General features: G+C 41.0%; 1 protein-coding gene across 4 annotated transcripts in view; it reads right to left on the reverse strand.

Moving 5' to 3' along the window:
• LOC139789121 (mothers against decapentaplegic homolog 2) overlaps window positions 1-25,503 on the reverse strand; it is a 41,515-nt gene that overhangs the window by 8,041 nt on the left and 7,971 nt on the right. For 2 of the 4 annotated variants that reach the window (XM_071729650.1, XM_071729648.1), the window contains exons 2-7: window positions 10,000-10,089; window positions 8,631-8,824; window positions 7,760-7,894; window positions 3,479-3,553; window positions 3,033-3,086; window positions 1,941-2,153 (exon numbers count right to left, since the gene is read on the reverse strand). In XM_071729650.1, the coding sequence (XP_071585751.1) occupies window positions 1,941-2,153; window positions 3,033-3,086; window positions 3,479-3,553; window positions 7,760-7,894; window positions 8,631-8,824; window positions 10,000-10,089 (761 nt within the window). The remainder of the gene's footprint in view (window positions 1-1,940; window positions 2,154-3,032; window positions 3,087-3,478; window positions 3,554-7,759; window positions 7,895-8,630; window positions 8,825-9,999; window positions 10,090-25,503) is intronic. The other 2 variants (XM_071729649.1, XM_071729652.1) reach the window with 1 other exon arrangement.

A 25,503-nucleotide genomic window follows, 5' to 3' on the forward strand; every position in this document is an offset into this window, starting at 1 on the left:
GAAGCAGAATAATTTTTTGGTCAAGGGAGAATTTTTTTGTCACCTAAAGGCTTGTAACCAAATCCAAGTCAGTAAGCAGCAGCACTCACTACCAAATAAATTTCCACTTGAAATACCAAATTGAAATTTGAAATTTGAAATTTGAAATTTGAAATTTGAAATTTGAAATTTGAAATTTGAAAATTGAAATTTGAAAATTGAAATTTGAAAATTGAAATTTGAAAATTGAAATTTGAAAATTGAAATTTGAAAATTGAAATTTGAAAATTGAAATTTGAAAATTGAAATTTGAAAATTGAAATTTGAAAATTGAAATTTGAAAATTGAAATTTGAAAATTGAAATTTGAAAATTGAAATTTGAAAATTGAAATTTGAAAATTGAAATTTGAAAATTGAAATTTGAAAATTGAAATTTGAAAATTGAAATTTGAAAATTGAAATTTGAAAATTGAAATTTGAAAATTGAAATTTGAAAATTGAAATTTGAAAATTGAAATTTGAAAATTGAAATTTGAAAATTGAAATTTGAAAATTGAAATTTGAAAATTGAAATTTGAAAATTGAAATTTGAAAATTGAAATTTGAAAATTGAAATTTGAAAATTGAAATTTGAAAATTGAAATTTGAAAATTGAAATTTGAAAATTGAAATTTGAAAATTGAAATTTGAAAATTGAAATTTGAAAATTGAAATTTGAAAATTGAAATTTGAAAATTGAAATTTGAAAATTGAAATTTGAAAATTGAAATTTGAAAATTGAAATTTGAAAATTGAAATTTGAAAATTGAAATTTGAAAATTGAAATTTGAAAATTGAAATTTGAAAATTGAAATTTGAAAATTGAAATTTGAAAATTGAAATTTGAAAATTGAAATTTGAAAATTGAAATTTGAAAATTGAAATTTGAAAATTGAAATTTGAAAATTGAAATTTGAAAATTGAAATTTGAAAATTGAAATTTGAAAATTGAAATTTGAAAATTGAAATTTGAAAATTGAAAGTGAGCTGCCCTATCAGAAAATGAGTTTCTTGTAGTTTCTTATCATTGACCATTTTGATCAGTTAGCATAGACGTAGCCTGGCCTTCTGCATGGCTAAAATTTTATAAGCATTTGGATTTGGCAGAGAGGCACTCAGAAAATTTTACTCAAGAGTAAAAGTAAAAAAAAGTAAAAAAAGTAAAAAAAATAAAGTAAGTAAATAAAAATAAAAGTAAGTAAATAAAAATAAAGTAAGTAAAAAAAATTCAAAGAAAATCTCATAAATGTTGCTAGGAAGTCTTAAAAAAAATTAGCAGTTTAATGAACTTAAAGGCAAGATGCTGCATTGCAGAAGATCTTATTAATTACAAAAAAAAAAATCTTTATCATGTCAAAACAGTGTGTTATCTCCATAGCAGCTTTTCCCATTTCAGAAAAGAATTCAGGAAGTTTTACCAGTGTCCACTCTGCATTTTGTACATCAGAATAAGCTAAACAACATGTTAATATTGTGGTTTTAAAGCTTAAATTGTAAGCAACTCTGAACAGAAATGCTACCCCCCCAGGGCTGAGTGGTCTGATGAGCCCAAAAACCAAAAACTTTCCCCCTTGGGATGCTTTGCTGGATTGTCTTTTTCCAGAAGGAAAAGCAAAGCAGAAATGAGCAACAGGAATCCCATCCTATTGAGGGGCTTCCTCCTGTACCTGGCAGCTGTGTGACTGCTGCTGCCACCCACTTTGTGACTACAGATTGAAGGAAGGCTTCTTGTGGGCCTTTTTCACTTCTGTCCTTAGCAAGAGAGACCAAGATCCCCTTTACAAGCTTTTTTGGGGGGGGCAGAGAATGGTTGATTGCACAAGGGTGAGAAGATCCCAGGGGACAGACCTGCCTGGATCATTCCAGATAATTCAATGGCTACACCAAAATGTAAACAGTGAAAAGGCAAGATTTTTTTTACCTATGTGTCGCCTTGTCATTTCCACTGTAGCATTTCTGTTTACATTGGAAAGCAGACCTAAACAAAACCGTTCTGAATTTGATGGATCTGTAAAGCCATCTACAGTCAGGGAAGGCTGGGATGCATGGAAGGTTTCTCCCACTCTTTGATTCAATTCATAATATGCTATTGAACACCAAAATGCAGGCTCTGAATAAGTAACTGGTTGCAAGTCTGAAAAAAAAATTAAAAAGAGTTGAAAAACATGCTTAACACAGAATTCTGCTGAAAAGAACTTTATCTGCCCTGCTCTTCTTCCCTTTCCACAAAAGTAGTAGTCTCCTCAAGCTCTATTTTGCTTGCTGTCATTTTTACCCATCCCTGTAAACAGAATGGAATTTAATATTTCACACAAGGGAAAGAGGAGGGGGAGGGTTATCAAACACTGAACCATACAAAGGCAAAAAATATTAATATGAAAAGAATGTTTTCTTATATGACACCATATCTTCCACTGTGTCTCTTTAGCTCAAGGCAGCTCTAAGCTCCTTTTACTTAAAGCACAGGATCTTCCCAGATTTTTCTGTGCCACTTCCCCTTTTTCACCTACCCTAATTACTTGCTGAGTGTTCTGCACAGCATTTTCCTCTTACATTCTGTCACCATTCCTTAAACAAGTCCAAGGGAATCTGATCTTCCTGAGGCATTTATACAGACAACACAGCAGTGGCACCTGATCAAAGCAGGTGGGCAACTCCTGTGAGAGCAGCAATGGGGTTGTGGTCACAGGTGAAAGAGCAAAAGAGCAACAGAACACACACACAAGGGAGACAGCAAGTCTGAGGAGCACTGTGGATAGGCTGAAGTCCTTTCAACTATTTATTTTATAAAGTTTTCCCTGAACACTCAATTATCTTCTTTCTCTTTGCTAGAAGCTCAGTTACAGAAATAGAGTAGTTGTTAACAAATTAACCCAGCCCTATCATGCTTATCATCAGGAAGCCAACCTAAGTCTCTTTCTAATACAGCTCTTATTTTTAAGTACATTTTCATTTTTAATGTAAAGGAGTCATCACACACACAAAGAAACAATCAGAACTATTTCCAGCTTACCCAGGCTATGATTGACTGGGGAAAGAGTACTAGGAGACAGCTCTGCTGGAGATCCTGTAGAAGCAACACAAATTGTTTCAGAGCAAATGAATTTTGTTATTTCAGATGGGTGATATAAGAGAGATAAGAAACCTCAGAAATCCTACATGTTTATTCTGAATTAAGAATACCTTTTATTTTCCAGACCCTTGTGAACCTATCCCTTTCTCATAAAGACTCAATTAACATCATTGTGTGGCAATCAGCAGAGCTCTCACTTTGTGCACACTCTGTGAATATAATTTTATTTATGCACTTCTCCAGTGAGAAGGTAGAACCATTTTGCTCACACAAGACTGAAAGTGATATTTTAAACTGCAAACACCAGGCTGAACAGAGGGCCATTATCCATAGAGATCACAACTAGTAACTGCAGGTCGTGAAAATAATGAAAAATAAATTGCTACCTGTATCCATGCTTTGGTTCAACTGCTGGTCACTTGTTTCTCCATCTTCACTGATGTATCCTGGAGGTGGTGTTTCTGTCAAATAAAAAAATACAAAGAAAAAAGGAAGAAAGAGGGGGGGGGAAGAAAGAGGGGGGGGGAAGAAAGAGGGGGGGGGAAGAAAGAGGGGGGGGGAAGAAAGAGGGGGGGGGAAGAAAGAGGGGGGGGGAAGAAAGAGGGGGGGGGAAGAAAGAGGGGGGGGGAAGAAAGAGGGGGGGGGAAGAAAGAGGGGGGGGGAAGAAAGAGGGGGGGGGAAGAAAGAGGGGGGGGGAAGAAAGAGGGGGGGGGAAGAAAGAGGGGGGGGAAGAAAGAGGGGGGGGGAAGAAAGAGGGGGGGGGAAGAAAGAGGGGGGGGGAAGAAAGAGGGGGGGGGAAGAAAGAGGGGGGGGGAAGAAAGAGGGGGGGGGAAGAAAGAGGGGGGGGGAAGAAAGAGGGGGGGGGAAGAAAGAGGGGGGGGGAAGAAAGAGGGGGGGGGAAGAAAGAGGGGGGGGGAAGAAAGAGGGGGGGGGAAGAAAGAGGGGGGGGGAAGAAAGAGGGGGGGGGAAGAAAGAGGGGGGGGGAAGAAAGAGGGGGGGGGAAGAAAGAGGGGGGGGGAAGAAAGAGGGGGGGGGAAGAAAGAGGGGGGGGGAAGAAAGAGGGGGGGGGAAGAAAGAGGGGGGGGGAAGAAAGAGGGGGGGGGAAGAAAGAGGGGGGGGGAAGAAAGAGGGGGGGGGAAGAAAGAGGGGGGGGGAAGAAAGAGGGGGGGGGAAGAAAGAGGGGGGGGGAAGAAAGAGGGGGGGGGAAGAAAGAGGGGGGGGGAAGAAAGAGGGGGGGGGAAGAAAGAGGGGGGGGGAAGAAAGAGGGGGGGGGAAGAAAGAGGGGGGGGGAAGAAAGAGGGGGGGGGAAGAAAGAGGGGGGGGGAAGAAAGAGGGGGGGGGAAGAAAGAGGGGGGGGGAAGAAAGAGGGGGGGGGAAGAAAGAGGGGGGGGGAAGAAAGAGGGGGGGGGAAGAAAGAGGGGGGGGGAAGAAAGAGGGGGGGGGAAGAAAGAGGGGGGGGGAAGAAAGAGGGGGGGGGAAGAAAGAGGGGGGGGGAAGAAAGAGGGGGGGGGAGAAAGAGGGGGGGGGAGAAAGAGGGGGGGGGAGAAAGAGGGGGGGGGAGAAAGAGGGGGGGGGAGAAAGAGGGGGGGGAGAAAGAGGGGGGGGAGAAAGAGGGGGGGGAGAAAGAGGGGGGGGAGAAAGAGGGGGGGGAGAAAGAGGGGGGGGAGAAAGAGGGGGGGGAGAAAGAGGGGGGGGAGAAAGAGGGGGGGGAGAAAGAGGGGGGGGAGAAAGAGGGGGGGGAGAAAGAGGGGGGGGAGAAAGAGGGGGGGGAGAAAGAGGGGGGGGAGAAAGAGGGGGGGGAGAAAGAGGGGGGGGAGAAAGAGGGGGGGGAGAAAAGAGAAAAGAAATCCACCTGCTGGTTCAGTGACTGGGGATATTTCTAAAACTTTGCATTCGGGGGTTTCATCCTCAAGAGTTTCATATAATACCTGAATACTCAACTGTCATTTTGCTGTCCCTTTTGCCTTCCAGTAGGACATCAACCCCCCAAAAAAGTGAGCTGCCTTTATGTAGTATAACTATCAGATCAGACACCCTCCCACGTCTTATAGAAGTTGCAAGATTTAAAGGTTATTTTTCATTTCTATTCTTCAATACCCAACAGTTGATTTCACTCATTACTATTATCTTACTAGTTATGCTGCATAAGCTGTATTACCATCATTATTATTGCTGCAAACTTCTATTAAAATGATCATCTCTTCTTTTAACTAGCTTTATTTAAGGAGGGGGTTTCAGAGCCCACAGTAAACTCAGTACCAAGTCTGAAGAGCTCTGATACTAGAAGCTGTGTCTAATTCCACAGAAATAGCTTCAAAACCCAAGAGAGTTTTGGTTGTTCCTTTTCTCCAGTCAAAATGTACTATGTAATCCAGATAATGAGTTAACCAACTGCCTCTCAGGAAATAATTTTCTTTGAACTGGGCAAATGTCTTTTCCTATATATTAAAGGCAAAACCTGGATTTCTTCAGTGAAAGCGTTTGAAGCTATCTCAACAATTGAGTTAGAATTCTCCAAGACATCCGAGAGATTAAACGCATTTAATTACATTATTACCAAACAGCAGAAATTGAAAGATAAAGCCTTTTGCTTAAGAATTAAAATCAAATTACATCAAATATTGTGGCTTAAGTTGACAGCAATGTATTAAGATCAGAGGGGAGTCAGAGAGAGGAAACCAGAACCTGGGATACGATTCTGAAAAACTATATTAAGCCAGTTTCTTAAATGAAAATGAACTGAATTATATATCTGGCTCATTCTGCAAAAGTAGCCTGCTAAATATAGAGGTGACAAAACTCAAGTGAGAATTTATAAGAAAGATTAAGGGAAATATTTTGCTAGCAAGAAGTACGACGACAAAAAAAAAAAAAAAAAAAAAAAAAAATCACTTTGTTTTGAACGTTTTTATAGGATTCATTGTGATGAAGTGGACTCCACCCATCTCCAAATCATTCCTCACAGTTAAGCCCACAGCCTTGTTAAGAGGTCAATAGCTATTCCCAATCCAACCCACACTTCCTGTGTTTCCAGTTGCTAATCCTGGCTCTTTGGCATGGACCATTTTCCAGATCTTCTCCCTGTCTGAACAGGAGATTTCCTCCACCTAATACTATTAATACTGTTGTAGGGTCAGAGGTTGAGCACCACCAGAGCTGGAAAGAAACACTCAAAAGAGTGGCATTCAAAATTTTTAGCACAGCTTGAATGCTGCCAGGCTTTGGACAACACAGCTCAGCACATCTGTGACTGGAAAGGGAACATCCAGCCCCCAAAGATCATCCTGCACCTTCACAACCACCATCTTCCCAGTTGAAGTGAAGCTTCCCAGTGATACCAACCAAGTAATGAGATGGCTTTGCAGTCCAAAACCAGCAGAGCTGTTAGCCTGGCTTACTGGTAAAGGAAGGGGCTTTCTGAAGCAAGACACATGAGACAGAACCTAGCTAAGTATTCAAGATGAAGTGATGCCATGATATGAACACAACAGGAGGGTGTCAGTGACAAAAGGAAGGGGGCAAGGTGTGGTTAGCTGCATAAACATTGGAGAATCATGTGAACACTCACAATCACCTTGAACAAACTTCCTTGAAATGACTACCTGGAGTTGCTTTCATTCCTTTCCATAGCACTGAGATTTTCAAATGGCGGCTTTTCCAGTAAGCTGTTTGCAAATGCTATCAAAAGCCCTCAGATGGAGTCAAAAAAGTATAGAGAAGTTAGGAAAGCATCACCAATTTCCATCTAGCACCTTAACTTGCTCTTTAAAGATCTGCTGTCCCTAAGTGGCAACAAATTAAATTGATGAGATCAAATTCATTGACATTTTGTTGGCGCCATTTCAGTTCTTGCATACATCTTATTTAAGACATGTAGACACAGCTTGTGCAGAGTTTCAAGCAAGTCCTCTTATTCTTGATGAGAGACCAGATCTGAATTTTTCAGCTTGTTTAGAACAGAGCTGCATTAGAGATTTACAAGAAAACTTCAGCTTTGCTTGGTTTTACACTCCAGGCAAGTTCCTGAAGAGATAGGACAGAGGAAGTTGGGGCAGGAAACAAAGGTCACTGATTTTGTTTCCATAAGGGTACAGCCTTTCAGGTGCACCATAGCAGATTACTCTTAGTATTTGTTTTGGGGTAGGAACGAGGCAAAGAGGACAAACAATCCTTTAAGAGTTCAATATTGTTTGGTTAATAATTCATAGCAGGAAGACAAAACTGAACACACACAACAGTGACAAATACCCAAAGCACACCTTGATAAATTGTGAACTACAGATGAAAGCACTTTAAGTCACTGTTTTGCAACTTAGTTTCCTCCACATACTACAGGTGGTGAAATGAGGTAGCGGTTTAATGCTCAATTTCCAATATACAGCATTTGGCAACCCCTATACAGTTGTAAAATGGTCTTAAAGCATAAGGTAAAGGTCTACTTTGTACTCATTAACATTCTGAATCTTAAATAAGCTACTGAAACCAAGTGAGCTATTGTGAAGCCACAGCAATATGGTCTCACACAGCCTGGTGTTCTGTAAACAGCAGTGTTAAGGTATTTCCATTGGAATTAATATGTGAAATCAATTAGATTTGAGTTATAGGTGCATCTACCACCTTTAGTAGAATGCTAAATGTACTGTATACAGAGGGAGTTGAGAAAATACCTGGTATGTAATTGCTCTGTGGTTCAATTCCAGCTGGAAAGTTAGTGTTTTCAGGAATGGAATGGGTATAGTCGTCGAGAGGTGGAAGCTCTGTTAGGATCTCGGTGTGCCGTGGCACGAGTACTGGAGGCAAGACTGGAAAAAGCCAAATTCAAAGCATCAGTAAGACCCTCAAAACCCAGCCTTCTGTGAGCTAAAAGGAAAAAAAAAATTCTAATAGTTAATTAATTAACAATTAATTCTGATATCTAGTAATTTCTTCTGATGTTTTAGAATTTTCTGAATCTCCATAATGCTGGAAGAATACTGGATGAAAACAGCTTCCTGAGGTGCTTCTTCAGTAAGACTATTCCACAGCAGCAAAGGTAAGTAATTTCTATTTTTTTTTCAGTCCAGATTGGAGCCAGACAGCTAGAAAGTGCTGGCAGTACTGCAAGTAGTTATCAAGGGTATTCAACACATCCATAACATTTTCAGTAGCTTCACAGAATCACAGAAGTGTCAGAGTTGAAAGGGACCTCTAGAGATCATCTAGTCCAGCTCTCCCACTAAAGCAGGATAACCCAGAGCACATTACACAGGGCTGCATCCAGGTGGGTTTTGAGTATCCCCAGAGAAGGGGACTCCATATCTTCCCTGGGCAGCCTGTGCCAGTGCACCCTCATAGTAAACAAGTTTTTTCTCATGTTTCAACAGAACTTAAAATAGAACTCATTACTAAAACCTTTCAGGGGATAGCATTCTGAAAAGCTGTACCTCTCAGAATCTTGTGCAAGAGAAAGCACCACCTTTCTCTGTTTTTCATTCAAAACATGATGCTGAGCAAGTATGTACAGATGCTGGGAGAAAAAGTCAGAAGCAGTCTTCCTACCTGGTGTCTCCACTCTCTGGTAGTGGTAAGGATTTACACATACTTCATCCTTTTTAAGATTAAAAGCATATTCACAGTTTTCAATGGCTTTAAGTTCATGGTGACTGTGAAGGTCTGGCCAGCGCCACAAGCGGCAGTAAATAACGTGGGGTAATCCTTTGCGGTGAGAGACCTGCAGGCGGCCATCGAGAGATCTAGAGGGGAAAGATGGAAAAAGTGTTTACATGCTGTCTCCTGACCACCCAAGCAACAGTGTACAACTCAAGGGATGGGTGGTTAATTTATTATTCTCAGAGTTCAGTGGGTTGACACTGCAAGTGAAGTTAAAAAAGGCTTCAAATGTGCTAAAAATGCCCGAATCAAGCAGTGTCTTAACTTAGTTCTGAGATGCTCAAATTATTGCCAGTGAATTTAGAGTTCATTAAAAGGCACTTTACCTCCAACCAAGCATTTAGGATGATTGCTTTGTATACTTTTTTTTCCTCTTTTTTTTTTTTTTTTTCAAATGCAGAAGACAGTTGTTAAAAAAAATAGAAAACAAAATCACACTTAACAGTCCCTTTCACTACTAAACCTCAAGGCTTTGCTGTGGCATGGATGCTTTATGGCTTTAAGCATAAGAATTCCCACAGGACTGCAAGTAAACCTCTAAGCAGTCAGCTGCCCAAGTGATCCACATAGCAGTATAAGCATAATGCAAGAAGCATGAATACACATCTCGTGAGGGCTGCAGAGTTTTTTATGTTCTCGACTTCATCTTCCTCGCTACCCGCTGAAAATGTTTTGCTAGTTTTAAGAAAGGCTGCATAAAATGCAGATGTTTATGGCTGTTATGGGAGATGGGAGACAAACCTCAATAGACAAATCAAGCAATGCGACATGAAAAAACAAATTTAAAAAGAAAGAAAAAAAAAAAAGGCACTGTTTTAAAGTTTGCCCACAGTTAACTACTGAAGAATTTACAAACAATTCTCGAGTAGCTCTTATCTGAGCCAATTAGCAAGACTTAACTGAAAGCTTGTGGCATACAAAGCAGTTTAAACACTTTGTAAGATTAGGTCTAAAGAATTAAGTTTCCCAACTTTGTTAATATAAATACCAAATCACATTAGAGCTTGCATTCAACAAGTTGTCCCATTCACTGGCGTGAAAAAGGCATATTCCAGAATTAGAGTTTCATTGGTCAAAACATCAGCTGAGAACACTTAAAGATTTCTACACTGGCAAGCACATATTTTAAAATGCTGTACCATGAGAGGCCTAGGAAGCATTTTAGTCTCTTTTCCAGCTAAAGCATCCCATTACAGACCCTCCAAAGCCAATCCCTCCCACAAGATGTCTATGATGCGAGAGAGGGCAGAATATTCACCTGGTTTGTTCAGAGAAGCTGTAAAGGCCTGTGGTATCCCACTGATCTATCGTGTTTGGTGTACTCAGTCCCCAAATTTCAGAGCAAGTGCTGTGCATAAATTGAAAACAAAAACAAAAAAAATTGATATGAATATGGAACATGGTTATTCAAAACACCATGATGTCAAAACATGGGAAAATGTACAGAAATAGCTCCTTTCACATAGGAGATAGAGCATCACTAGACTTGCACTTCAAACTGACATCTCATGCTCTATTTTCTATATGAAGGAGGATATCAAAATGGAACACGTGATTCAAGGTAAATGATAATGTTTTCAAAAGGTGAACAAGTTCTCTGGTTTTAAGTAGTCAATACAGTTGTAATGTTCCTTAAAACAGGCAAAACTTTCTCAGCCTAGCTCTTCACAAGCTTTAAATCTCAAGGGTAGTTTCTGGCTTGGGGGGTTTTGGTTTTGTTTGGTTTTAAACATAAGCTGCCCTAAGATTTCAAACAAAGGCCATGTGCATCTGAGACTGATCATTACACTCCTTCCAGGTTTCACTTCAGCGTTAAACTCATTCTCCATCCACATACTAATTTGCTGCTTTTCCCAAAACAGGAAAATTTGGGACTCTGAAGACAAGCACAGTGTAGCTGATACTTCTGTTTTCTGTACTCCCCTTGATTAAAAAAACTAAATATTATTTTCCTCTGTACACAAAACACAGTATTTAACACACTTATACAGCACAGTATTTCAAGTCTTCACTATAGAATAACAAAACTTTAAGTGCTAAATCAAGTAGGAGGAAAGACAACTATTTCTTTACCAAACTGGTTCAATGATCACAACAGTAAAAAAGAAGCCTCTATTGATAGGCTTAAAGCAGCAGCATTTAAGTAAAGCAAGAAAACAGACATGGGCTTGTAAACAGGCAGCATATTTTTAGAACCATAAATCAAGCTCAACTCTATGATAGACTTGCTCTGTGACCACTGAAAATTAGTTTTACAGGAGTAAAATAAAGACTTTGCGCCTCACAGACAGAGAATTTGGTTGATGAGTGACTTACAAATCCATTCCCGCATTACAAAGCCTGAAGTCTGACATTACCTTTACAGCCACTGAAAAGTTGGTAAATTCAGAAGTTTACTTAACTCCAGGTTTTAAATTCAGGCTTTGCCATTTAAATTTAAGCTACTAATATTAGCTGATACTCAAGTTTGAATCGAGTGTTCAGGGGAGGAAAAGCAAAGCAAATATTTTTATTTCCCACCCCTACACAGAAAATTCATGTGTTACAAAAGAAGAAAGGCAGAGAGATCTGCACTGCACTTAAAACCACTTTCGGACCACAGATCCACCTCAATTCCATGGTGATTTAAATAAAACAGAAGTGTAGGTTTGGTTCTTGTCCCCTTCTTGGCTATGACACATGCCTCATGTCATCCCAAGGAGTCCAAAACATTCATTGAATTAAGCTCCAACTCAAATCAATGAACTGGATTTTGTCCACAGAACATACAGAGCTTAAAATTCATATTTTGAGAGTTACTTTTCAGGCAGAGCAGTTCTTCTATTCACTGTGGAGCTCCACAAGCACAGCAAAGGAGAAGCAAAAGTGGAATTTTGAGTAGTGATCTGCATTTTTCACCAATAAAGATGTCATAAAACATGGCCTTTAATATTTTTCTGATTATGGACATGACTAACATCTTGTACTAGATGATTATTTGTTTAGTTGAGAGCAGTGAAGAGGCAGATATTCTTAAATATCCACCCAGCTCTTCAAAAGTGCTGAACAAGTTAAATCCATCTCAGACACCAGCAGCATCACAGCTCTCCAAAAAAAAAAAAAAAAAAAAAAAAATAAAAAAAAAAAAAAATAAAAAAATTAAAAAAAATTATGACCATCATTGCATCAGTAGAGCCTGCAACCTCTCTTTTTCATATTCTTAAGATGCCTCCAGGACCATGGGCTGCCAGAAGCTGCAGAAAGACCAAACTAGTTGCCCTGAAAATACACAGGGAGCCTATGGGACACCAGGGAGCATCCCTGTACTGTGTCCTTAAACACTGCACTGCTGGTGAGACAGATCATCATGCACATTAAATTAGAAGAACAATCAGCAGACACAAAGCCTGCTGCATATTAATTAACACAATGAGCTCTGACAGCTTACTACCTTTGAGCAATGGATCCATTGTACAAAGCAGTGCTCCAAAGCTGAAGCTGTCACACACATTACACACTCCCAAAATTGGGGATCGGGGGGGTGTAAGACAGCATGTGCAAAAATAAAATTTCTCAGCCCCTTGAAAAAGCACGATGAACAGGAACAGTATTTTATATTGCTAATCTGTCCCCTGCAAATATTCAAACTACCAAAGATGACAGCATATTCCAGAACCTACAGAAAGACAAACAGCATTCTGAAGTGACCCTGTGACTGAGCTGTAGCTTGCAATGAAGCTCAGGACACCATGGAGGGAGGACATGCCAGGAGGTCCAGAAAAAGAGCAAAACTGCTCTGATATTCATCAGCTCACATGACAGGCTGCCTCCCAGGATGTCTATCTGCTTAGAGCTGGGATTAATATCAATGTTTTACTGGTTCATCTATACCAGGACTATATTCCAGTTCCAATAATCCACTATCAAACACTGAAGAGCCTGCAGGAAACCATCCGGTACAATCAATCAAGTCAGTTCAACACAGCTTTTACTGTTCACTGGAAGAAATACCTGGGAAATAGCCATCTCCTCACTCCCCTGCTCACATTAAAGATCCACTGCCTGCAAAATACAAGACCAACCCCCTCCTCCCCCCCCCACATCACCAGAACAGAAAACTAAGGCTCTTCATATTCACACACATGCACACCAAATCAGAATAAAATCCTGGCAATCACAAAAAACCAAAACAAAAATAAAAATAATAATAAAAAATAATCCTTCCCACTCAACACCTTGATGGAAAGCTACAGTGTGTTCATTCATACTCAAGCCAATAGTGTAACAAGAGGGCAGACATTCCTGCCCATCCCAGAAAGGTGGTGGCTGGAAAGAAGGTGACTGAATTCTAAAAGACGTTTAAACAACAATCACTAAAAGCAGATAAAAGGGAGACAGGAGGTAGACTTTTTAGCAGCGCAGAATTACCACCCCAAAATAAAAAAAAAGGTATTCTAAACCTACCTGTCTGAACAGCCCTAAACCCTTTGTGATGTGAAAAGTCCTTCTGTACTTTGGTCTGTAAAGAATTTGGAAGAATCAAAGACTAACATCTGTACCAGTAAGTTAAATCATGTCTGGATACATTCCTGGGCACTGGAACATGACCATGTAGGCTAGAAAGCAGCTAAGACATTCTCCAGCACTGGGTCTGGTCAATTCCTCTTCTCCCACACAATTCCCAGGTTTGTGAGTTGGGACACCATCGGAACCACTCACAATGGGGCAGTTCAGATGCAGCCACCCTGCCCTGGGAGCCAAAAGCTTAATAAAAGTATGGCCAAGGCATCTCTGAGACACTTGATCAGGGTGCCTGGGAACATTCCCAGGCACATTTAATTTATTAGGAGGGATGCTGCCAAGACATATCACTATTTCACCTTTAGGAAGCAGACTGCCCTAAAAACTGAAGTCTAGGAGAACACTTGGGGGCTTTTGTGTTTTGCCAAACAGGGGTTTTGAACTCACTGTCTACTGCAGCACCAGTAAGCCAGCGTGGTTTCCAAAATATCACCTGGCTCCTGCAATCCAAGCTGCACTTAAATCTTTCCTGGGTAAGACAGTATTTAAATATACTCCAAAATACAAGCTTAAAGTTAATATACTTCTTCCCACCAGAGCGGACACTTTCTTTCCAAGAAGCATTTTAATTGCTGTTCTCAAAACAATTTGCCTGTTGACAGAAAGGTCAGCTATAAAAAAAGCTAATATTTTTATCTTTTCAACACTAGCTTAGATAAGTAAATCACCATGTTCTGTGGCCTCTAACACTCCCAGAGCAAGCTTGCTTTGATATTAGATTGCTGCTTTTGCAGACCCCACAAAATAAGCAGATTTATTATAAAGGACTTCAGGAACGCAAAGCATCAAATTGGCTCAGCCTCCCAGGTGTTTTGAAGTTCTAACAAAATAAAACTATTTCCTAGGGAAAGAAGAAATGCCCAAAGGATACTTGCAAGGAATAACAAGTACTCTTTGAGACCCAGGAATCTTTAGGAAAAAGAGAAATCAAAGTTTAGCAGACAACTGATTAAGCTGCTACACACTAAACCTGGGACAACACCTTATCTAAGGACTGACCAGAGGTTGGACATGGTGAAGAAAGGGACAGAGAAGTTATTGGTGGAATCAGAGCTACTTTTGTCAGTGCAAGAGTTTATGTTTGAAACAAACTTTTTATCTGCTTATAAGCAGCAGCATCTCAGATGATATTGTACAAATTCTGGCAAGAAAAATCTTTAATGTGGCTATCAGCATGCAACAGCACACAGTATGCCTTCATTTCTTCCATTTCATCATTTCCTTTAACAGGAAAATCTGACTTCTAAAAATCCCTGCTCTGGGCAAGAAATTACCTAAACAGCAAAGAGCTGTAGCAATGCTTCATAATTTTCAGACAAAGTGCCAAAACGGCCTTTTTTTTTTTTACTAAGACAGAAAATACTGATGCATGCAAGAAAAAGGCAGACACAGGAAAAACCTAAATATTCAAGATAACCAATCTATCAGATAACTATTGCCTAGGATCACAGAGGTGGTGTTTCCAATCAGCATTAATAGTGGAAAATACCCCAGTTAGAAGAATAGTATCTGGAAGTCTGCTAGAGAACTGGATTGTCAAGTCCTAGTTAAAATAAAGATAATTATTGAAAAATGAAGATAGGCAAACACAGTTTGTGCCACACATATAAGAAAGCAATATGATTGTTTGCTTTAATACTGGAAGAATCCAAGTCCCTAACAAAATCCATTTAAAAAAACCAAAAAAAAAAAAAAAAACAGGTATAAATTACATGGGATGAAAGTCTGAACATGCTGTAGTCACATTCAAGAGACCAAAACCACAGATGGACATCACCTCAACTGGAACACTCTGCCCCCAAAACAGATTCCTGTATTAGCAATAGGATTAGGTGGTGAAGGATGCTGACCCATCTGGGTGAAAAAAGGGAACAGGCTAAGGCTAAACAGGATAAGGTGACCTTTGCCAAGCAAAATATTAACTTTAGCCTGTGACAATGTGACCTCATCTTGGTGACCGTTTCTGCTCTGCCCTGGTGAGGCCACATCTGCACCAATTTTGGGCTCCCTGGTTCAAGAAGAGAGAGCAAGAAGAAGACTGGAACATCTCCTAAAAGAAAGCTCAAGAATTTGGGTCTTATTAATTTGGAGAAGACTGAGGGGGAATCTTATCAGCACTTACAAGTATTTAAAGGGTGGGTGTCAGGAGAATAGGGCCAGTCTTTTTTCAGTGGTGCCCAGCAATAGGACAAGAGGTAATGGTCACAAAATGAACACAGAAAATTCCATCTAAACATGAGAAGGAACTTCTTGGCTTTGAAGGTAGCAGAGCACTGAGACAGGTTGTCTAGAGGTGGTGGAGTGTCTCTGGAGACACTCAAAACCTGCCTGGATGCCATCCTGTACAAACTGCTATAGGTGAACCTCTCCCACCAACTCTGGGGTGGGACTACATGACCTCCAGAGGTCCCTTCCAACCCCTAACATTCTGTGAATATATAAATAGATAAAGCAGTAATCCTGAATAAGAAACTTCAGTAGTTGGAGATACTGCTACAAAGAACAATCCCCAACCCCCTCACTGATATCCAGGTGCCAACTGATAAAGCAACCTCAGGCTGGTACTTGACCTAGGCCACTTAATTAGGTTCATTTTCTCAGCACAATTAAAAGTCAGATGGACTGATTTGCAGATTCCACCAAGGATGTGCAAGTCCTATGCAGACACTCACTACTTCAGCATCAAAGAAGGCAGAGCCTGCACATGGCACTGCACATGCTCCAACACACTCCTGTATTTTCCTCAAGCACACCTGCAAAATAAAACGGAGACAAAGGTGGTAGGGTCTTGTCAACAACACTGTTTGATACAGATGCTTTTATTTCTAGCTGTAAAAACCCAAATCCAGAGAGTTTTAAACAGCACCCAACATGGACTAAAACACACACATGCTTAGGATGCTGCCTGTATATTAAGTTTTGTTCCTACTATAAATTTATTACTAGTTTTAGAGAGACAGAATGAACACAGCAACTATCCTACCCCTAACACTATTTACAGTCCTGGAAATGCTGCATATTCCAGGTGCTTTTTGTATGAAATGAAGTGCCTACAACAAGCAGATCAGATGAAAGTAGGAAGAACCACTTCAAAGATATTTTCATGTTAAGTACCAGAATCTCTACACAGACGTTGTTAAATATTGTCACAACTTGCGTACAACTGCAGTTCTACTTTCTTCTTCAAAGTCTTGCAAAGTGGAACAGCTCTAAAGGAGCAAAAAGGTAGAAAGTTCAGCTGACAGACTTTACCTAAGAAGCAGCAGCACTAGAAAAACAATAAACCAAACCTGAAATACAAATAGGATCAAACAACTAAAATCCTATGTTCTACAGGAATCATTATAGAATGGTCTTAGACATTTAACTTCCTTGTTTCCGAAGTATTACACAGAACCCCTAACAATTTTCCTTAATCTTTCAGAATCCACAGCCACCAGCAAGTTTGCAAGTCCATGTATAAGGCAATCTTCTCCATTCGTCTTTTTCCCACATCTTATAATCGTGAGCCTTTCTGCAACTGAATCTAATTTGCCTGCCCCTACATTTTCTGAGGCTGTGAATAAAATGAAAAATAAATTCAGTAAACTGTGACAGTACCCCATTTATCCACCTTAAAGTGTCAGATGAAAATCACAGAATCATTTTGGTTAGAAAAGACCCTGACGATCATCAAGTCCAACCATTAACCCAGCACTGCCAAGGCCACCACTGCCCCATGGCCCTCAGCACCACATCTCCACAGCTTTGAAAGCCCTCCAGGGATGGGGACTCCACCCCTGCCCTGGGCAGCCTGGGCCAGGCCCTGACAACCCTTTCCAGGGAGAAATTGTTCCCAAGCTCCAATCTCAACCTCCAGGTCAATTCCTCTTGTCCCATCCCTTCTTCCTTGGGAGCAGAGCCCGACCCCCCCTGACTCCAACCTCCTCTCAGGGGGTGGCAGAGAGCCAGAAGGTCTCCCCTCAGCCTCCTTTGCTCCAGGATCAACACCCCCAGCTCCCTCAGCTGCTCCTGGGCAGACTTCTGCTCCAGACCCTTCCCCAGCTCTGTTGCCTTTCTCTAGACACACTCCAACCCCTCAAAGTACTTCTTGTCCTAAGGGGCCCAGAACTGAGCCCAGGATTCCAGGTGCAGCCTCACAGGGGGAAAATCCCAGCTCCTGCTGCCCACACCAGTGCTGACACAAGCCAGGATGCAATGCTGAGGTTTTCACCTGAATTTGGGCAGTTACTTAGCACAAGCACACTTTTATACCAGCCTCACATTTACCAGACTTCCTACCTTGAGATTCTTTTTTTGTTAGGGGGCAGAAAAGGGGTACAGAATGTGCTTCAAGAGCTACACCAACCAATCCAAAGGGGAGCAATAAGAAAAGGCTATTGGATTTATGGAATTCCATTTCCTCCTAACAAATGGGCAAATAGCATTGCTTCAGCATCACCCATGGATGCTTCTGTACCATTTGCCTGAGAAAACAGATTACGGTTTACAGACTAAAGATCTCTATCTTGCATACTAACTTTTGGGGAGCTATTTTTGTTGTTCTGTTTTCCAACTTGCTATGTAAGATATCAGATCCAGGACATTATACAAGAAGCCACTGAGTAGTAAACCAAGGTGGGAACAGCACTCTGTATCATAACTAGTGTAGCTGGATTCAAGTCTCACTCTTGTGAAGACACTTGCCCATTACTGATACAAATATGACAAAAGGATTGATGGATTAAACAACAGAATCCTTCCTCTCACAGTTGTTACTTTCTTTATCCCTGATGCAACCGTGGTTCGAGTCCACATAAAGCAGGAAGGGAGATATATCAGACCTTCGGAACTAGCTCAGAAGAGGTCTTGAAGGCAACAGTAAAAGGAAAGACTGATTTGAAAAGCTCATGTATAACAGATGAAGCAGTCAGCAATTTAAAAAGTTCATTAGAATTACATGCAGCATTTTATTCAGCAGACAGCACTTCCTACCACAGCTGCCTGATCATGGTTTTCTTCATTCTGAGTATCAAATGAAAATCTCTGCAGCTGCTTCTATATTCTGACCTGACAGTCCTTTCTGTCCACCTCCAATTAGCATCACTCCCTACTACAGCCTAAAAAAATCTATGTACCAGCCAGGAGCAACCCTACCTTTACTACCTGTCCAGCCAGTTGCCAGAAGAAAAGCTTACAGAAAACATAGGTTGGTTCACCTAAGTTCTCAGCTACTGAAAGCTATGGTGCTCATGGTTTATTTTCCCCATGGTGGCAGGAAAAAGGTCATTTGCCCTGTGCTCACTTAGAAGACATGAGAAAACTGCAATAACAATGCAAATGTTAAGGTTTTTGGGGAGATATCTCTATCCTGCTCCTCTTGGGAGTCCAACATTTTGCATCCCTGCAGAACTGACCAACCCTTTCACTTGCATCTCACATTACATGGACAAAATGTCATCTGCTCACTGAACTGTACATAATAACCAGGCAGGGACATTTATCACATGGCACAACCCAAACCTACAGTTCTCTGAAGTAACAGAGAGGTCCTGGTGTCATTTCCTTGCAAGAAAAAACGTAGAGATCCAGTAATTCAGTGGGATTTCATGAGCTTTCTTCTAAACACCTGCTAGAGGGATGCTCTGATACCTTGACTGAGGCCAAATAAAAAGCAGAGGTGTGAATTCCTCTTCAAATATGTGCAGATTGAAGTGGCACTCATCCCTAGGAGGAGCTGGACAAGATTCTTCCACAGAGGCCATTCCCTGATAGACACTGAGGTAGAAAAGCAGACTACTAGGAAAGTTTTTTGAGGAAGGTATTAGGAACTGGAGTAAATGGGTGTTTACATATGCTGTAAGCACAGGTGGGCAGTTAATTTTCCCAAGAGGTTCTCACAATTTTTTAAAGGAGAAACACTTTTAAGTCTAGGAAGAGGATATTAAGTAATGTCTGAGAGAGCCCTGGCCTCCAAAAGAAGAAAGCTCTTACAGAACTGAAAGCACTGGTTTCTTTCTCAGCACAAACTTAACAAAACTGTAATAAAACTGGCAGCTGGGGCTCCCACAATTATGAGTGCTTCCCCAAGTGCCTTCAGCCCCTTAGATTTACCCTTATTTCAGCAACTGGTCTTGTATACGTAACAAAAAAAAAAAACAAAAACAAACCCAAACCAACCAACCAACCAAAAAAGCATCTTGTTTAAAAGTCTCTCTTCCCCAAAAAGCAGACCCTTTTTTTCCCAAATATATGCAACACAGAAATATTACTTGCTCAAAACAGTAATAACTGTACCTTGTCTCCCTGCCTCCCTCCTTCCCACACGAACACATTCAAGACATATTACATGCAAGAAAGAAATATTTATGTATGTGCATATTTAGTGGAATATAAAGCAGGAATCATCACACAACTTCTCATAATCAAGAAGCCTTTTACGAATAAAGCTTACATAGAATTTTACAAAATACATTCCAAATCCTTCCATCAAATACAAAACCCAGCACCTGAACCGAGGAAAAGGACTGAAGTAACCTTCCTTAGAAATGGATGTATGCTAAAAAAATTAACACATCAAAATAGGCAGAAAAGCAGGAGGCACAGGATACAATTAACCTCAGCACTGTGGGAAAAGTAGAGTGTCAGGGAACAACTCCCATTGACTTCAGCTGAAACCTGAAGGATGTCCACAGGGGATGCAAAAGTGGAACACGAGGTACAAAAGATGCTCTGTTCAAGCCTCACATCTGAGCTGCTCAGTGCTCACTGCAGGGTCAGTAGCTAAATTCTTCCAGTTTTTCAGAGTGCCTGTCTCCCTGCCAAACAGTATATGCTTCTGTTGCCTTTTCTAAAGGCACGACTTCTTCCTCATCACATGTGCAACCAACTGCCTGCAAAGGCAAAAGCACAGCCATGAGGCAGAACTCTTCAGAACACTTCATCCTCCTCCCTTCTCCCAACCCCTGACATGCTAGTCCAGCACTCAGACAAAATTAAGGAGCCAGAACTAATCAGTGTTACCTTTCTTTTTCTCTCTATGCTACAAGGTAGATGCTGGAAGGATAGCACCTCAAAGTTCAAGAGCAATTCTTCTGGGATGCCATGGAAACCAAGCAGAAGTAAAAATATTTTTTTAATTTGCTTTTTGGCCATGTGGCTTGTTCAGATGCAGATCCTACCAAAAGAAGTCTTTACTCTCTGCTCAAAATGGAGAGCAGCCTGCAAACTTGTAAGCTTCTGAATGGCAAGGTCAAAGAGGGCAGAGATATAGGGACTGAAAAATAAAAGGTGCTTGGCCTGACTCAAATTCAGAAGGAAGCTGGCCACAAGACTTATGTTCAAGAGACTGGGAGCTTGCAAAAGCAGCTGATGGAAATCATGAGCTAACAGCTTTGCCAGGAAACTTGCTCTGCAGTTCCCTGCTCTCAACATACCATCCCAGCTTTCAGCAGCTGCAGTCTGTATCTCACAAATTCCAAAGCAGTCTTTACTGGAGATGAGTTGAACCACAACACAGATTTACTATCCCCGCCTGCAATCGTATGTTCAATAAAAAAGTAAAAGCTCATCAAAACCAGCAAATTTGAGATGTCCTGCATCTAGTGAAGGCTGATGGCAGCTCCCCAGGGACTAAGCAGGCAGGGGGGAAGAAAAGCCAAACCAACAACCAAGAAAAAAAAGATACCATGTGGACCCACAATCTCTGAGGGATGTGGATGTTTCTACTTTAAGATGGCACTCTTGAAATGACAGCCTGGGATTCCTCCACTGCTTTCACATGGTAGTGTGATACCAAAACCAGGTTTTCTGATTGATTATTCTGCAGTTTCCACAGCATCTTCAAAAGCATAAATACTGCTTCAGTTGGGAGACAAGTTTCCAAGTCTGAAACCCACATAGCTGAAAGCATTCATTAAGTGTCTGGGCACACTAATGCTGAAGATATTATCTGTATTTTATCTGAGAACACCACACTGGAAAGCTTCTTCAGGCTTTCTAACAAGACCTTTCCAGAGAACACAGGACTGAAAGAAAAAAAAAGATCAGAACTCTATTATTAGGATAAAGGAAACATAATCAGCAACACAAGCTCCAAAAATGCTTACTTAGGAAAAGAACTGGAGCTTTGTGTAGCTAATGAGATGTTGCATCGCACTATGGAGCAGGCAGCTATGAAGCAAGTATGTTCATCAACTCAACTGAGCTAAGAAATCACCACCTGCCTTCCACTTTCATTACACCATGTCTATGAAAACAGCTGATCCAACAATTCCTTTCTAATATGGAAATCACCACTGAAGGGCTCCAAACCAAAGAGACAGATGATTAGCATCCAGGTGAGGTTTGAAAGTCTCCAGAGAAGGAGACTCCACAACCTCTCTGGGCAGCCAGGGCTCCCTCAGAGGGAAGAAGTTTCTCCTCCTGTTGAGGTGGAACTTTCACAGATTAGAGCTCTATATCATCCTTAACAGACCTAACCAGGACCAGAAGTATCAAAGCATCTTTATAGGAAGATGTATCCATCACAATACTGGCTGATCTACCCCTAACAAACTGGTTTGTTAACAGCAGATAGCAATCAGAAGATAATACTTTCAAAAGACATAAACAGAACTAAGCATGTTATTTCAGAATTACAGAATCAGCCAGGTTGGAAAGGACCTTTGAGATCAAGCCCAACCCTTAATCCACTACCACTGTGGTTCCCAGACCATGGCACTGAGTGCCACATTCAGTCTCTTTTTTAAAACCTCCAGGGACAGAGAATCCACCACCTCCCTGGGGCAGCCCATTTCCAGAAGTAGCACCAGACACACATTTAAAAAACCCAAAAAAACAAAAAACCTTTTTCTCAAGCTCTCTAGCCACTACTAGTCATAGTAGGTGGGGTGAAAGCTTTCCCCACCAGCTAACAGTTACAGCTACCCAGGGCTAAGTCAAATCCCTTTGCTCAAGCAGCCCCACAGCCTCCAAGTGGGTGAGCAGCCGATGATAACATGAGTGGGTTGGCTTGCAAGTGATGAACAGCTGAAAAAAGAGGTGACATTTTGATTAACCTTCTCCAACTCAAGGGTATTTGGAGTAGTGAGGGAGGGATTAGCTCTGCTAGCTATTTGTCTTGTCCACAGACAAAAATGCAAAGTTGGCAAAAAGATTACTCGCAGGACACGGATTACAGGGTCTTTTAATACCTTGTTTCAAACTGAAGCTGCCTCCAGACAGCTTCCCCAACAAAATACACACCTTAAGAAATCCAGGAAAACAAATGAAGGCAGGATGCTGAAAATTCTAAGTGCAGGGAAGCCACTACACCTAGGATTACCTTCCTCACAGCCCAAGCCATGTACACCCAGTAGTAAACTGGAGAAAGAGAAGAAACTGAAGTTGATTCATGCCAAGAGACTCTGCCTAAAGATGAGAGATATGAAAATTCAAAGCAGCAGCAAGTCAAAGGTTGGACTGGATAAACTTGAAGGTCTCTTCCAAAGACATTCTGCAAGTCTGTGATTACAGAAGTCAGGCACTTGGTGTTTCCTATCAGGTATTTCACAAGAAGTTAAGGCTTGAGCCACAGAGGAACCTTCCTCAAGCAACATGTTTGAAGAGGAGAACTGAACGGTGCTCATGCTGTGACTTGCATCACCCTGATAAATATGCAAATGCAAAAATTAAGCCTGACATTGGATGTTGTCCCTCACACCAATGCCCAAAACACGAAAGAAAATTCACAGCTAGCAAGGAAGCCATAGAAAGGCTTGAAGAGCCTCAGTGATCAGATACAAGAAAGCAATATTTGATTTTCAAGCTTAAGGTGGTGTGTCTGCTGAAATATTTTGTTGCCTTATGTGGTTAGCAAAGGCAAAAATCAAACAAGGAACTTAATAGCCAAACTACAAACCTCTGCCCAGGACAGAATACAGGACCCCCTGTTAGAAACTGTTGACAGAAAAATCTGAGTATGCAGGGAACACCCTGAGAACACAAATCAAAATCTGTTTCCTGAGCTTTGCTGCCCAGAGCTAAACCAGAAAGGAAGTGATGAGATCACAGAGCAGTTCTGAAGCCTTCAGCATCTTGCTCACAATCCACACCCAGAGCATGAATCTGAAGATAATGCCCAAAAGCACTCTTGCCTCACATGTAATTGCTTAACAGAACAGTTAAAGCACTTTCCCAGGACTGCTTCTTCCCTCACTCCACCTAACAGGAGTCAACCCTCATCTACCACCTTCTGCCCTCTTTCATCCTATTGCAGCTGAAAAGTTGAGTTCCAAAGGTTTGAGCAACACAAGCATTGAAGAAAACTGTTATGTGGCTTCTCACTGCAAGGAGAGATGCTTCAGTCCTTCTTGGATGTCTGAGGTTATTGACCAAAACATTGCAGGGTTCCCACATGATGAACCAACATGCTGACTTCTGGGCTCCTGTAAAATTGTGTTCCTATCACTTAAAGTCTGCAAGACTGTGGGACACAAGCAGAACATTAGACACCTAAAATTTAAATACAAAGGGGATAAAAAGGGATTTTCACTGTTAGTATGGTAGAATACATCAGAATGGACACACCTGAATTCTTTCCCAGATATGGCTGTGAAGTTTAAAGCTCCTCACACTGTAAAAGAATAAGAGATTACACAGACAGGAAAAAACTATCAATAAGCTTTGGTGACTGGAGGCTTAGACACACAGTGAGGCTCATAAGGCACTCTTGGCAAATGTAGTTGGAGGAAAAAAACAGGAGAAAAGACTTCTTCAACCAAACACCTGATAGTCAAACACTCTTTTGAACACACCTACCCAGGTCACAAAGCTGCAGGATTCCACAACAGTTGGCATCAGCCCTTCTTCACCTTCAACATTTCAAAACTACATCACAAGTTCAAATTATTTCCAACAACAGAGGAACTGGACTTGGAGCCTTCCACAAAATTAAGAGGAAGTAAAAATCAGTTCTGGGATGTAACTCACTAAAAGGTAACTTTGGAATTCTGCATTTGAGCAAAACTCAAGAGTTTACTGCTTTTACATCAGACTTTTCTCTCTCCGGTACCTAAGAAATTATAACCTGAGCACCTGAAGAAATGGTCACTTTAACCACGATTACAGGCAAGAATTCTAAATGCAACCTTTCAATTCTTGACCTCTTGAAACTTGCTTGGGCATTTTGGATTACATAGCCACAATTTTGGGGGGGGGGATCTTTTCTGAACAAAGGCTGAAGTTAGATTACTGTGCAGCACTTGTTAAATGGGATTTCCCCAATCTCATTATTCTTCTGCCAATTTTGAAGCATATGCAGTGAGATGTGAACTTACTCCAGCTCCTGATTGTTCTCTTGGATCCTGCTGGTCTGCTTCAAACAATGCAGCATGACAGAAGCCAACCAAAGCTGTCCATGATGAGACTACAGCATTGTATACACTAAATTTGAGAAGTTTTCCACCAATCAGCACTGCAATGGAGCCAGAGGAAGGGAACAGAAAGTAGTAGTAAACAAGACACAGGAAATTACTTTTATTAAATTAGCAGGTGTAGATTACAAGCAGGATTAAATCAGTGGGGAGGCTGCTAAGCAGTTATTTTGCTATCAAAGCTGCAGCAGTAAAAGAACTGCAGTATGTTGTTTAGCCTATGAATTTTTCTAACAGCCAGAGCTACACAATTGGGAAGGTTTTTTTATTCCCCCCCCCCCCCGTAAAATCACTCTGGTTGTCATTAAACATTTGCACAGGTAAAAACAGTGTTCATATAATAAATACCAGTCGAAATTTTTACTTTATTGTTTTGTTGAATGAATCCTTCCCTAGAATGTTTAATTGGGTGTAGTTTGTAATCATAGGATGGGGGTTTTTTGTTCGGGTTGTTTGTGGGAAAACATGTTGGGGCGTGTCGAGACCACGAGGCAAGTCCGCAGAGACAGAACAAAAGAAGCTCTTCCCTTAGCAACGGGACAGAACCTGCGGACCAGGGACCAATACAAAGAGAGAGCCCGCGAAACGGGCTCCAATGAGAAACTAATAAAGGACTAAGAGGGAGGGGGGTTACCAAAAGTATAAAAGGACTGGCTTACCCTATTGAAGGCGCGGACCGTTGGTGGAAGTGTGCTGCCTCGGTCGCCCAGCGCGCTGCTTTGCTTATATATCTCTCTCATTTACAATAAAAGTTTTGTTATTGTTAAAACGAGTCGAACGTTTTTAACAGTTCAGGTGTTCTGTTCCTT

The sequence above is a fragment of the Heliangelus exortis genome, chromosome W (assembly GCF_036169615.1).
Source record: "Heliangelus exortis chromosome W, bHelExo1.hap1, whole genome shotgun sequence".
NCBI lineage: Eukaryota > Metazoa > Chordata > Aves > Apodiformes > Trochilidae > Heliangelus > Heliangelus exortis.